Here is a 14,733-nt window from a genome sequence, read left to right as displayed (position 1 = left end):
AAAAACAAGGTCCAAGTCTAACACAATGGTCTACAATTTCAGAAAAGCAAATCTTGAAGGTATGAGACGGCACTTAGAAGAGGTAGACTGGAGCACACTGGATACAGAGTCAGATGAAAATGGATGGTTGTATTTTAAGAATATACTACTTGAGGCTCAGGAGAAATTTGTACCAAAACTTAGCAAATTGAGGACCAAAAAACACTGGCCAAAATGGTTTAATAGAGGTATGCAAAAAAATATAAAGAGGAAGAAAATGTTGTATAGCGCATACAAAAGGGATGGAGACGAAACAAAATACAAAGAATATGTTGAGCTGCAAAGAGATCTTAAGAAAGGGATCAGGAAAGCAAAGAGGGACATAGAAAGAAACAGCTCTTGGAGCTAAAACTAATGCAAAGAGCTTTTTTCAATATTACAACAGCAAGAGGACAATAAAGGAGGAAGTGAAACAGATAAAGGCAAAAATAGAGGTATCTTGGAAAATGAACAAGATGTGGCAAATGTTCTAAATGAGTATTTCACATCCAACTGCAGCTGTAGATCATGTGAAAGCATATGATCTGATATACTTAGATTTCCAAAAAGCTTTTGATAAGGTTCCACACCAAAGACTGATCCTCAAATTGGAAGCTGTAGGCATTCAGGGTAATGTAAGTAGATGGATTATGAACTGGTTGATGTGTAGGAAACAGAGGGTGTCGATTAGAGGAGTAGCTTCTAACTGGAGTGAGGTTGTTAGTGGAGTTCCACAGGGATCAGTACTAGGGCCTGTGCTTTTTCTAATCTATATTAATGATCTGGACTCTGGGATAGTTAGCAAACTTGTCAAATTTGCAGATGATACTAAAATAGGTGGCTCAGCAGATACAATCTCGGAACAGAGGAGACTACGTGGGGACTTGATCCAAGTCTTCAAAACCATGAAGGGCATCGACCACATCAAACCAGAGGAGCTTTTCCAGATCAGCAGGGACACTCGCACCCGGGACACAAATGGAAATTGGGCTTCAAGGCATTCAAGACAGAAAACAGGAGACACTTCTTCACACAGAGAGGCGTCACAATCTGAACAAACTCCCCAGCGATGTGTCTGAAGAGACAATTTGGGAAAATTCAAAAACAGATTGGATAGGATCCTTGATCACTTAGTTATTAATGGACACCAGACGAGCACGATGGGGCAAATGGGCTCCTCTCGTTTGTAAAACTTTCTTATGTTCTTGTGTTCTTATGACTGACTGACACCCTGACTGAAAGACACACTGACTGACTGACTGACACACTGAGCTCTGTAAAGGCTCAATGGCTCCCTTGGTTAATAGGTGTGCTGGGGGGCGGGCATCACCTCCATCTGTGCCAGGGCGGTGAGGCGCGGCCGGTTCAGGTACAGCTGCTCCTCCAGGGCGTCCGACGGGAAATAGCGCCCCCCGGGGAGCGCGGCCGAGAAGCTGACGTTCAGGATGTCGCCCCCCCCCACCTCAGCGTCACGCTGGATGTTGAAGACGAAGACGTCATCAGGGAGGACGGACAGCACGGCTGCCACGCCCTTCACGAAGAGGTCCAGCGGCTGGGACAGGAAGCGCTCCTGGGACATGTTCTGCAGGCGCACCGTCACGCTGCTGGACAGCATCTCCTCGGTGATGATCAACACCTTCAACTCGCACTGTGCATCCACACTGTGGATACCGTCTGATGGGGGAGAGAGGGAGGAGAAGGAGAGGAGAGAGGGAGGAAGGAAAATATTAATAAAAGTTGAATACCGCCCTGAATGACTGAGGTAGATCACAGACAATCACACCTGAGGCCTGTACCACTCAGCATTTCACACTCTGACACCCTGACTGACTGACTGAAAGACACACTGACTGATAAACTGACTGACGCACTGACTGACTGACAAACTGACTGACACCCTGACTGACACACTGATGTACTGACTGGTTGACACACTGACTGACTGACACACAGACAGACTGCCCCTTCTCCAGGCTCTTGCCCATGGCCGTTATAGTGCCAGAGCTGGGAATACAGAATTCCCACAGCACTGCTGCCGACACTGCAACCAGGAGCCAGGACTGCACTCCAATAATCCCAGGATTATTGGAGGGAGAGAGGGAAAGGGGAAGAGAGAAAGAGAGAGAGAGATGAGAGATGGTGGAGGGAAATTACAGAGAGAGAGAGAGTGAGGGGGGCAGGTAAAAAGAAAGACAAGAGAGAGGGAGGAATGTAAAACAGGGAGGAGAAGCAGATGAAAAGAGAGAGGGAGAGGTGGGGATATAGGAAGGAGAGCAGAGAGAACAGGAGAGGAAGAATGAATGATAGAGAGAGGAGGAGAGCAGCATCGACGTGAGAGAGAGAGAGAAAGAGATGGCAGAACACTAGGGAGAGAATGAATGAGGAAGAGAGGAATGGAGGGAAGGATTTTTAGTTTTACTTTATTTTCTATAAATATAATTTTCCTGTTTATATGTATCAGTTATATCACATGCTTTGGCAATACTTGTATACAAATGGCATGTCAATAAAGCTTGCATTGAAATTGAGAGAGAGAAAGCGAGAGAGAGGAGGCAGAGGCACGTATTTTGCAGCACAGTTCACAGCGTGTAAATCGGCGCTCCGGCTCTCTGGTCACACTGCTGAGCCGCTCACTCTCTGGTCACAGCAAACCTGCTTTAAACCTGCTCTACCCCAGTCTCTCTGATCGGCCACTTAAGCGCTCTGTGAAAAAGGCAATTTGAGCAATTGCGAGAGAGAGAGAGAGCGTAACTATATGGATGTATATATATACGTGTGTGTGTGTGTGTCTGTACATATGATCCTGTTTGACATTGATCACTAATGCCTTGGTCGTGCCAATGAAGCAATTTGAGTTTGAATTTGTGGGAGAGAGAGGAAGAGAGAAGCATTCCTTTCATGCAGACATTAAAGAGACAGGAAGAGTGAATATGACTGTCTTCCATGAGAGAGAGAAAGAGCAAGAGGGGATAGATGGGGGAGAGGGGGTGGAGTGGGAGAGAGAGAAAGAGATGGAGAGAGATGCAGAACACTAGGGAGAGAATGAATGAGGAAGAGAGAAATGGAGGGAAGGAGGGATAGAGACCGAGCCGGGATAAAAGGTTTAAATAGCTTTTGATGGAGGCATCGCAAGGGGTGGGGGGGCAGGGGGATGAGAGATGGGAGGGAAATACACAGATCTCCTCACACACACACACACACACACACACACACACACACACACACACACACACAGAGAGAGAGAGAGAGAGAGAGAGTACTACAGCAGCTACAGTAAACTGTACACAATGAGCCAACACTGACCCAACACTGAGCCAACAGTGCGTCAACAGTGCACCAACACTGCACCAGCATCGACCCAACACCAAGCCAACACTGCGCCAATACTGAGCAAAGACCGTGCCAACACCATGCCAATAACGCTACAACACCAAGCCAACACCGAGCCAACACCGATCCAACATCAACCCAACACTGGCCCAACACCGACCCAACACGGAGCCAACACGGAGCCAACACTGAGCTAAGACCGTGCCAACAACATGCCAACACCGCACCAACACCTACCAACTCTGCCCCAACACCACACCAACATGGAGCCAACAATGCTAATTTCTCATGCTGTCACAGAATTATTCATAAGAGCAAAGCTGCTTAAAGCCACAATTATTTATTGTCATGCTCAGTGTTGGCTTGGTGCCTAAAGAGCATCACAACAACACAGTCCAGTACCACCCAGGCCAGTCCAGCCCAGCACAGCCCAGTACCATAGGATCTAAAACTGAACAACCTGTCACTCGAATGCCAGCCCCCCCGTGGAGCCCACCTGAGCCCAAAGTCAGGTGACTTCCTGGAAAACTCAATAAAAGAAAGCGCTGATTCACCGGGCGAGGTATAGCCATCTCTCAGGATTGATTTGTAAAGGCAGTGGGCATCCTGGAAACAACAGAATAGCTTCCACCATCAAACAAAAAAAGACCATTAAATAATGGAACCTCATGCCTAATTGAGCATGTAATTGCTTAATTGCTTAAATGGCCTGTTAAGAGCAGTATCCTGGCAGGGCTCTCTAATCCCTCACCTGCTGCAGACCTGGGGATAGGAAACAGGAAAATGGGAAATGGGATGTCAGCCAATTAAGTGCCAATTAAGCAATTAGGAGGCAGGGAGCCTCGGGGGGGATCAGGGGCAGCCCTGTCACAGAGTAGGGTAGCAGTGCTGCTGACAAGAGAGAGAAAGGGTGGGGGAGCGAAGGGAAAGGTAGAGAGGGAGAGATGGACAGAGCGTGGCTCGGGATGGGATAGGGGTTAGAGACAGAGAGACAGACACTGGCAGAGAGATAGAAAGAGAGAGACTGACAGAGGGACAGACAGACACTGACAGAGAGAGACTGCAGCCCCTCCAGGAACGGAGTTTGATGGAGGGAGGGAGGGGGGCAAGACAGAGAGAGCGAGACAGACACTGGTAATCGCAGGCGCCATCAGGCCACCAACAGTCTCGGTTAATCAGCTTAGCGAGGCTCTCACTCTCACACCAGCGCTGCCACACTCTGGGCGCAGGGGGGAGGAAGCATTCACTCACAATCCAGTTATATGAAACGCACACCGAAAAGGCCCAGACGCTCAGTGAGGCCTGTGAAGACATGCACAATCCTGTTCCTCAGTACTGCGCATTAAAACAGACATACAAAGACACACAGACAGACACACACAGGCACAAATAGACACACAGACAGCCAGCGCATACAGAGACAGAGTCAGAGAGACACAAGTCGCCACACAGACAGACAGAGAGACAGACACACCAGACAGAAAGAGAAACAGAGACACAACAGAGAGACAGAGACACCAGACAGAAAGAAAGACAGAGACACTACACACTACACACTGCACCCAGACAGACAGACAAAGACACAGAGACACACCAGCCAGACATACAGACAGGCACATGAATACTCATCCCCAATGAAGCGAGCGCTGAATGTAAAGCAGACAGATTAATTAATTAGTGAGTAATTAATGATCAGAAAAGATACTAACGAACAATATCTAGGAGTGGCTGCTGCTGTGAGGGTAATCCCCGGTCCGGTGAGGGACTCAGCACAGCCCCGCCCACAACTCAAGAACAGCAGCACAGATCCACTTCCTCTGACGTGTGTGTGTGTGTGTGCATGTAAAATAACAAACATAGCTTAATCACAATAAAATTATAATCACAAAATGGAAATGTGACACACACGGATGATGTGCTTTTCCCAGAAGCCCATGCAGGCGGCGGGTGCAGCTCTCAGGCTCAACGGGCTGCAGCTGCAACCATTAAGGGATTAAGAGAGAGAGACTCCGCCTGCCTGACTACACTGAACACAAACTGAACACACACTGCATACTACACACACTGAACTGAACATCAGCAGGACACACACACTACACACACACTGCATACTACACACACTGCATACTGCACAAACTGAACACACGCTGAGCACACACTGAGCACACTGCATACTACACACACACTGAACATACACTGAACCTAACATCAGCAGGACACACTTCACACACACTACATACAATACACACACTGAAAACACACTGAACTGAACAGCAGCAGGACACACAGACAGGGTGCACACACTACACACACACTGCACACACACTGAATACACACTGCATACTACACACACTGAACACACACTGAACTGAACAGCAGCTTTCCCTCCATGTCTCCATGTCTCTCTCCCTCCCTCCCTCCACTCCATTCCTCCACCCTTTCTCCCTCCTTGTCCTCTCCCCTGCTATTTTCTCTCTCTCTGTCTCGGCTGGTTTCATCAATAGAGTCTCTTCTCACTCAATCCCTCCTTTCTCTACGAACGATCTGACACCAACACACACGCTCTCACTACGCACACAGTCTCTCTTTGTGCTCCTGTCGTCCTGTCGTCCTGTTTGTGCTGTTTACTTTGTTCTGTTTTACTACTGTTGATATGATTGCTGTTGTCATGATTTATTATTATTATTAATTAAACATTTGAATTTTAATTGATGGACTAAATAAATACATTGATTGGCAGGCCCCCCTATCCCCACCCCCCTCCCACACTCATTATATTGGCTTCACGGTGCCTTCCTCTCTCCCCCCTGCCTCCTTCTCTCTCTCTCTCCTTCTCTCCCTCTCTCTCTCATTCATCTTTGGCAAGGGGGGGGTTAGGTGGCAGACACAAGGGGGTTAGAGTGCTTTGCTGGAAATCTTTACTATTTTCATAAGCTTTTAAAAGCAGGAATCAAACACCCACATACACATACACACGCACACACACGCACACAAACATACACACACACTCACACGCACACAGGAGTTTACACATATACTCTCACAATGAGACAGAAACATATAAACACACTCACACTCTCACAGCACGAGTTTCCTTTACACACAGCTGATGCAACTGTAGCTAAACAACAACAGATAACAAAACAAAAACATGTAGCATGAAATGGAGCAGCCCCCAACACAGCAGTGCTGCAACCTGCTGTAGCCCGACCCCCACTGCCAGGAATCAAACACCCACACACCCACACACCCACACACACTTCCTCATCACTGTGTCTGTACAGAACAGAGGGCGGGGAAACTGGACCAGCCCACTGTGACAGGGGAGAGGGGTAGAGGAAGCAGGGATGGGGGAGTGGGGGGCAACATTTTAATATGGCAGAAATATGGAGACACTCAGAGAGAGAGAGAGAGAGAGAGAGAGAGAAGCAGAGGGCCAGACCAGTCACAATATTCTCTCTCTGGCAGATTGAAATGAGATTTCATTTACGTGCCACAAGCAAAACAATGATGTAATTCAACCCCTTCTCTCTCTCTCTCTTTTTTTCTGCTTCTCTCCCCTGCTTTGTCCCTCCATCTCTTTGATTCACTCTCTGGCTTTGTCTCTTCTCCCTCTTTGTCTCTCTGTATCTCTCTTCTTCCTGTCTCTCTCTCTCTCTCTGCCTCTCCCTCTCTATGTGTGTGTGTCTCTCTCTCTCCACACAAATACACACAATCAGAAAAGCTGTCAACCAACCATGCAGCACATTTTTGAACCTATTAACAGAAAATCAGACCCAGATGGATGTGCAGACAAGGCTCTTACCAGTACACACACACACACACACACACACACACACATTTACACACATGCTCTCGCACACACACACACACACACACACACACACACACACACACACACACACACACACACACACACAAACACAGATATTTCTCTCTCTTTCTTTAAACAGTCCACACACAGACACACACAGTGAAACCCAGGTAGCCAACATAATCACAATAAGGTACAAGAATACACAAGAATCCTCATCTCTCATTGGCAGGGACACACAGACACCCAACCCCATCAATCACAACACCGGCAGCGATGGCACAGGCCTTCTGACTCGTGTGGTCAGGAGGAAGTGTTGTTATAGACGTTTTAAATGTTATTAAGTCGGGGGGTCAAAGGTCACACAATGCCATTACGTGTGCGGAGCAAAGGTCAGGCCCCGCTGAGACGCACACCTCCGTCCGTCAACGCACTCTGAAGAACCTCCCCATCCCTCCAACACCCCCCAACTCCAGAGCCACAGAACCTGAGGGAACTCTTCCTGAACGTCCCGCCTCCAACACACCCCAGACTGTCACTGTGCGCCAGCAGGGGCCACCGAGCCGGTCCCGTCTCCCAGCTCCCAGTGAACCACACACTATACTATACTGCACTGCAATAGGACCATAAGACAACCTCCTCAGTACTACACACTGCACACTACACACTTCACACTGCACACTACACACTACACACTACAAACTGCACACACTGCACACTACACACTACACACTGCACACAGTGCTCACTACACACTACACACTACACACTGCACACACTGCACACAACACACACTACACCTGTCCAGCACTCAAAGGGTGTCGTTGACTCAGTCAGCCGGTCTGCGGACAGGGAGGCAGCCAGTCGGCTCCACATGTGTAAAGGGGGTTGGGGGGGGGCAGTAGAATACATAAATAAATGAATAAATGAATAAGTCTGCCCTGTCGTCCTCCACTCTCCCTCCCTCCCCGGCCAGCAGACCATGAAGCTCAGAGCCTTTCAAGCATAGACAACCAGCTTTTAAAAACCTCCCCAAACACATCTGCCAGGCGGCCAGCCAGCCAGGGTGTAATCCTGCCTCTGTGCAGACCTTCACACTGCACCCTCCCCCTCAGAGCCTCCTCTATACACACAGCACCCCAAGTCCAGTCCAGTCCAGTCCAGTCCAGTACAGCCTAGGAAATCCAAACCCAGCTTGCTAATGTACACTGAACACCAAGGAACAACCAGCAGAGTACAGTATTGCCTAATCCAGTCCAGCCCGGTCCAACCCAGTCCAGTCCAGCCCGGTCCAACTCCAGCAAAGCTCAGTTCAGACCCAGATTATTACCCAGTCCCAACAAAACACATGACAGCCCAAAAAAGCAAAAACACACACAAGACAAATATAAAACTCAACAAAAAAAGCGCAAAGGAAAATCCTGAGAGACAGACAGACAGACAGAGAGACAGAGAGACAGACAGAGACACAGAGTGAATCACAGAGAGAGAGAGAGAGACAGACCGAGGACACAGAGTAACACACAGAAATGTGAAAAATATTGCCAAACAAGGGACAATTTAGTAAAACACACACAGTAAAATTAGTATCTCCAACCCACAATTCCCACAAATGACAGAGACTGGGAGTGGGACACTCAGCCCCACTGGCTGCCCAATATGTGTCCAACTGAGGACAGCACGTGACACCAGCCTGAGGGACAGTGTACAGTGTAGACACCATGCCTGCTAGAGGGAGGGAGGGGGGAAGGGAAGCTGTTCTGTTTGTATTTGTGCTGTATGAGGGTGGGGGAGGGGTATTTATACGTATTTTCTGTAGAGTTTATATGTTATATTGTTTGTTATCATTTGTGGATTGCTTTGGCAAAACTAATATACTATTGTCACACCAATAAAGCACTTATTGAGAGACACACTGAGAGACACAGAGAGAGAGACAGACAGAGACACACGGAGAGAGACACAGCAGTAGGACAGGGAAAGTGTGCCGGGCTCTTACCAGTGACAACCACCACCATGGAGGCCACGAGAGGCCGGTTGTTGTCCAGCTTGCGACTGAGCCTCAGCTCCCCGCTGGTGTGGTTGAGCAGCAGCAGGTTGAGCTCATTGCCGCTGCTGAAGGAGAAGTAGAGGCGGTCACTGACGTCGGGGTCCCGCGCCGGCACGCGCCCAATCACGCCGCTGGGGAAGCTGTTGGAACGGTTGGACACAAAGTTATTGAAGATGATCTTGAAGTCTTGCAGGACGGGCTCGTTGTCGTTCTGGTCCACCAGCTTGATGCGCACGGTGGCGCGGCTGACCAGCGGCGCAGAGGTGGCCTGCACCACGATGACGTACTCCGAGCGGGCCTCGTAGTCCAGGTCGATCAGCGTGGTCAGCTCCCCGGAGAAGATGTCCATCTGGAAGATCTCAGGGATGTTGCCCTCCACAATCTGGTACATGATCTGCGCGTTGGCGCCCTCATCCGGGTCAGTGGCGGTGATCTGTGCCACCACGGAGCCCACCGCGCTGTTCTCCTTCACGAACACCTCGAAGTCATCAGCGGGGAACACAGGCGCATTGTCATTGACGTCCAGCACGGTGACCTGGATGTGGACGGGCGTGCGCTGGGCGGGGATGCCGCGGTCCACGGCGAAGGCGGTGAGCTCGTAGAAGGGCACGCTCTCGCGGTCCAGCCGGCGCACGGTGCGCACGATGCCAGAGGTGGGCTCGATGGTGAAGTCGCCATCCCCGTCCTCGCCGTTCTGGAAGGTGTACTGCACACGGCCGTTGGCGTGGGCGTCGCGGTCGGTGGCGGAGATCTGCAACACGCTGGTGAAGGGTGGCGCGTCTTCGCTCACGGCTCCCTGGTAGCGTGGGCTGAGGAACTGCGGAGCGTTGTCATTCACGTCGTTCACGTTTATCTCCACGTAGGTGGTGTCGGACTTCTGTGGGATGCCGTTGTCGCGTGCGGTGATGGCCAGCGTGTAGGTCAGCTGGTCCTCGTAGTCCAGCTCGGTCTGTAGCGTGATGGCGCCGGTAGCCGGGTCAATGCGGAACTGCGGGATGTTGTCCTCCAGGAAGTAAGTGATGCGCGCGTTCTCACCCACGTCTTCGTCCGTCGCGCTAATGACCACCACCGTGCTGCCGGGCGGCCGGTCCTCGTTCACCGACACGGAGTAGTGCGCGCTCTGGAAAACGGGCCGGTGTGTGTTGGCGTCCGTGATATTGACGTGCACCTGGCAGGTGTCGTGCAGTGTGCGGTCGGAGGCGGTGACTGTGAGTACGTAGCGGCGCTCCTGCTTGTAGTCAAGCGGCAGGGCGAGGGTCAGAAGTCCCGCGCCGCCCTGCGTGCTGATGGAGAAGCGGTTGCGCGTGTTGCCGCCGGTGATCTGGTAGGTCACGGCACTGTTGATGTCGCGGTCCACCGCTGTCACACTGACCACGCTGGTGCCCACGGACGCGTCCTCGTTCAGCCGCACGGAATACTCACGCTGCAGGAACTCCGGACGGTTGTCGTTGACGTCCATCACGGTGATGGTGACGCTGGCGGACGCGGAGAGGGAGGGCGTGCCGTAGTCTCGCGCCTCCACGCCGAAGAAGTAGTGCTCCACGGACTCACGGTCCAACGCCGAGCTCACCGACACCCAGCCCGTGGCACTGTTGATGACGAAGGGCGTGTCAGGCGCTGTGCCGGTCAGTTTGTACTCCAGCCGCGCGTTGTCACTGGCGTCCGTGTCAATGGCCTGCACGTGCAGGATGGAGTGGCCGACCGGCGCGCTCTCCAGCACCGTCACCTGGAAAGGCGTGCTGACGAAGATGGGCGCGTTGTCGTTGACGTCAGTCACCTGCACACTCACAATGCCCGTGTTGTTGGACAGCGGCGGCCGGCCGTTGTCCTGGGCACGCACACGCAGCGTGTACTCGCGCTCCGACTCGAAGTCCAGCGGCGCCACCACCTGGATCTCGCCGGTCACGCTGTCGATGGAGAACTGCCCCCGGCTGTTCCCGCTGATGATGTTGTAGTGGACCACGGCGTTGCTGTCCTTGTCGCGGTCCGAGGCACTGACCCGCAGGACCTCGGAGTGCGGCCGCACGTCCTCCCGCACCTGCACCACGTAGCGCTTCTCGCTGAACTGTGGCACGTTGTCGTTCTCATCCAGCACGGTGATGAAGACGCGCACGCTGGCCGAGCGCGGGCCCGGCTCCTTGCCCTGGTCGCTGGCCTCCACCACCAGCGCGTACCTCTCCGTGCTCTCGCGGTCCACCGGGCCCCGTGTGGTGATCAGCCCGGAGCGCGGGTCGATCTCGAAGGCGGCACGGCCGGGCGCGGATGGCTCCCCCACGAAGCGGTAGCGGATGTTGGCGTTGGAGGGGGCGTCCAGGTCGGTGGCACGCAGCTGCAGGATGGGGTAGCCCTCCTCCACGTTCTCTCGGATGGTCTCGCGATACTCGCTCTGCTCGAACACCGGGCCGTGGTCATTGCGGTCTGACACCGTGATGGCGACCATGGTGGTGGCGGACAGCCGGGGGGATCCGTGGTCCAGCGCCGTGACCCGGAAGTAGTGCAGGTCCATGTGCTCGCGGTCCAGCACCTTGGCGGTGGTGAGCAGGCCGCTGGTCGGGTTGATGTGGAAGTACTCGGTGGAGTGGCTGTTCATGAGCGGCGCCATGCTGTAGCTGAGACGCCCCGCCTCGCCTGGGTCAGGGTCCTGCGCTGCCATGTCGATGACCGAGGTGCCAGGCGGCTGGTTCTCCGCCACCTGCACCTGGTAGTTGTACTGCGGGAAGTGGGGGTGCCGGTTGGCGGCGCGGCGGGATCTGGACACCGTGGCAGTGCGTCCCATCCCCTCCTCCCCCTCCTTCAACCTCGCCTCCCTGTCCCAGTCTCTCTCCAACTCTCCCTCTGTCTCCCCCGGCCTCCCTTCTTCCCCGTCTCCCTCTCTCTCTCCTCCATCCCCAGCATCTCCAAATCCCTCCTTCTCTCTCTCTCCCTCCCCACCTTCCCCCACCTCTCCCTCCCTGGGCCTCCCTTTCCATCTCCCTCCCTCTCCCATCTCTTCCCTGTCTCCATATCTGTATCTGTAGCTGTCTCTTCCCTCCTCCGTCTCTCCCTGCCCCTCCCCCTCTGTCCCTCTTCCTCCCTCCCTGTCTCTGTGTCTCTGGCTGTCCCTGTCCCACTCCCTCTCTCCCTGCCCGTCTCTCCCCTTCCATCTCTCCCCCTCAGCCCTCAGCTGCTGCAGGCTGACACCCCGACCCTGAATCGGCTCTGAAGCGCCGGGCCTCGACGGCACAATGACCGCAGCTCCCGGATCGCTGGCCGAACGCTGGCCAGGCACACTGTCCACACACACAGAGTCCTCGCAGGATCGCATGTCCTTTAACAGCTGGCACTCCACGCAGGGAGGCTGCTGCGTGGGAGGATAATCCAGCAGGCTTTGGTCATTATTGTCATTATTTAGATTATGATTATTATTATTATTATTATTATTATTATTATTATTATTATTATTATTGTAGTTCTCCACGGACTGTGTCCCAGTGTAGGGGAAGGGGTCCGTCTGTAGGCCGGGGAGCCAGGCACCTCTGTTTAGACTGTCTGCTTGGTTCTGCTTCAGCAACACTGGGGGCAGGAGCCCTGCAGGCAGGCTGGGGATGGAGGCAGTCAATTTAGTGGCAGCAGCAGCAGCAGGAGGGGGAGGAGGAGGAAGAGTGCTAGCAGCAGTTGTAGTAGAAGTAGCAGCCCTACTGGTAGTTAAAACGGTGGTAGGAACAGTAATAGTAGTAGCAGCAGAAGTTGCAGCTGTGGTCGTAGCTGTAAGACTCACATCAGAAGGGGCTGTGGCTGTGCTGGTAGTGGACACAGTCTCTGTGTTACGATGAGCGGTGGGTGTAGAGGTGGCGTTGCTGGTGGTATTCACAGCTGGAGCAGATGCGCTGTTCTTAGCACTGGCGCCAGTTACCGGCTCAGTAGCACCAGCTATGGCGTTCTTCCTGGGGTGAGCAGCGGTGTCAGTAACGGCAGCAGCACAAAGCCCGGCTCCTCTCGCAGTGCTCACGGACACCCCAGCGCTGGCAGCCGGCCGCCAGTCCGCCCCCCGTCCTCCCGGGACCCTGCTGGCGGGGATATCACTGACAAAGGGGCTTTCCTGCGCCCGTCCGGCCGTCTCTTCCGTGCTCCCCCGAGGGGGTCCCTTCGGGTACCCGGCGCTGTGGGAACAGGGGCAGCGGTGAGAGGAGGAGGAGGCGCCGCGCAGGTGTGCACAGGAGGCCGGTCCAGTAGCGCAGCGGCGTGTCTCTGCTGGTGCCGCCGCTGGGGTGTCGTCGCCCCGGCCCCGGCCCGGCGCTGTGTCGCTCATCGCGGCGGTGCGGGGACGGCTCGGGTGGGACACGCAGGCTTTCCCCCCGCCGTGGGCGCTGTCGGCCCCGCCTGCCTCCGACCCATTGTCCTCCCGAGTCGAGTGAAAAAAACCCGCACGGCCATCACAGTCACCGTCACCGTCACCAGCCCAGGCTGACAGCCGCCCCTCCGTCTCGGCGGTGGTCGTGTGGCGCTGGCAGCGAGCTGGCGAGCCGCCGTGCGTGGAGCCCTGTGCCTGCGGCCGGGGGCAGCCCAGGCAGCGGGGCCTGTGAGCCCCAGCCCCGGCAGAAGCAGGCTCCGAGACGCGCTGCCCCCGAACCCAGGCGCGCCGGGCTCTCTCTGCTCGGGCGAAGGGCGAAGGGAGGAGCGGCCAGGGCGGCGGGAGCGCTCTAGTCCTTTGTACGAATCTTTTCTTGCCGTTTTGCAACACGGAGAAGCACAACGCCAACCCGACGCCCCTCTCGCATTGGCATCTCACACCTGTCCGGGCATCACAGCGCCCCTGTGCCGCCCAGCGCCCCTCGCCGCTCTCCTCCAGCTCCCCGCCTCTCCCGGCTTCACACAAAAGGTTTAACCCGCCCAGGTGCCCGGACGCTGCCGGGCCGGGACACCCTCTGGGGGGAAAGCGAGTGTCCAGCACCGTCCACCCCGGATCGTTCGACGTCCTGCCCCCGGCCAGCGCCGCCGATGCCCCCGAGCGGTTCGGCCAGGGTCCCCGTGCCTGTCCGGGGGCGGGGTGGGAGGCAGCGGCGCGGTCCGAGCCCCCCGGTCCCTCGCCTGGGCTGGCGCCGAACAAAGGGATGGTGATGAGAACAAGGAGGAGCGGAGACAGCAGGCTGGAGCCCAGCAGCAGTGCAGCCATTAGTGATAAGATCCGTCTCCTCTCTCTCTCTCTCTCTCTCTCTCTCTGTATCTCTCTGTATCTCTCTCTCCCCCTCCCTCCCTCCCTCTCTCTCTCTCTCTCTCTCTCTCTCTCTCTCTCTTTCTTCCTCTCCCGTCCGTGTCTTCTCTATGTTGCAAGCTCCGCCGGCCCGGCCCGACACCGTCAGCCGTGGTCCCCCCTCTCTCCGCCGGCCCGGAAGGCTCGCATGTATCGGCAGCGCTGGCTCGGACTCGGGCTCGGTGCGCTAGTGTCGGGGACTCTGCATCTCTCTCCTGCTCCGCTTACCAGTCCATTCATCTCCAAACATGGCTCTCAGTAGACCCCTAATGGTTTCACCCATCCACTCTC

The 14,733-nt window shown here is 54.3% G+C and overlaps 1 protein-coding gene across 1 annotated transcript in view; it reads right to left on the bottom strand.

Annotated features, from left to right (window-relative positions):
• celsr3 (cadherin, EGF LAG seven-pass G-type receptor 3) overlaps positions 1-14,372 on the bottom strand; it is a 39,466-nt gene extending 25,094 nt beyond the window's left edge. The window contains exons 1-2 of the mRNA XM_066699319.1: positions 9,162-14,372; positions 1,349-1,692 (exon numbers count right to left, since the gene is read on the bottom strand). Of these exons, the coding sequence (XP_066555416.1) occupies positions 1,349-1,692; positions 9,162-14,364 (5,547 nt within the window). The 5' untranslated portion in view covers positions 14,365-14,372. The remainder of the gene's footprint in view (positions 1-1,348; positions 1,693-9,161) is intronic.
• Between the last annotated feature and the right edge of the window lie 361 nt (positions 14,373-14,733).

The sequence above is a fragment of the Amia ocellicauda genome, chromosome 3 (assembly GCF_036373705.1).
Source record: "Amia ocellicauda isolate fAmiCal2 chromosome 3, fAmiCal2.hap1, whole genome shotgun sequence".
NCBI classification, from domain to species: Eukaryota; Metazoa; Chordata; class Actinopteri; order Amiiformes; family Amiidae; genus Amia; species Amia ocellicauda.
The sequence above is the reverse complement of the archived record's forward strand: the minus strand, read 5'-3'. Positions and strand labels throughout refer to the sequence as shown.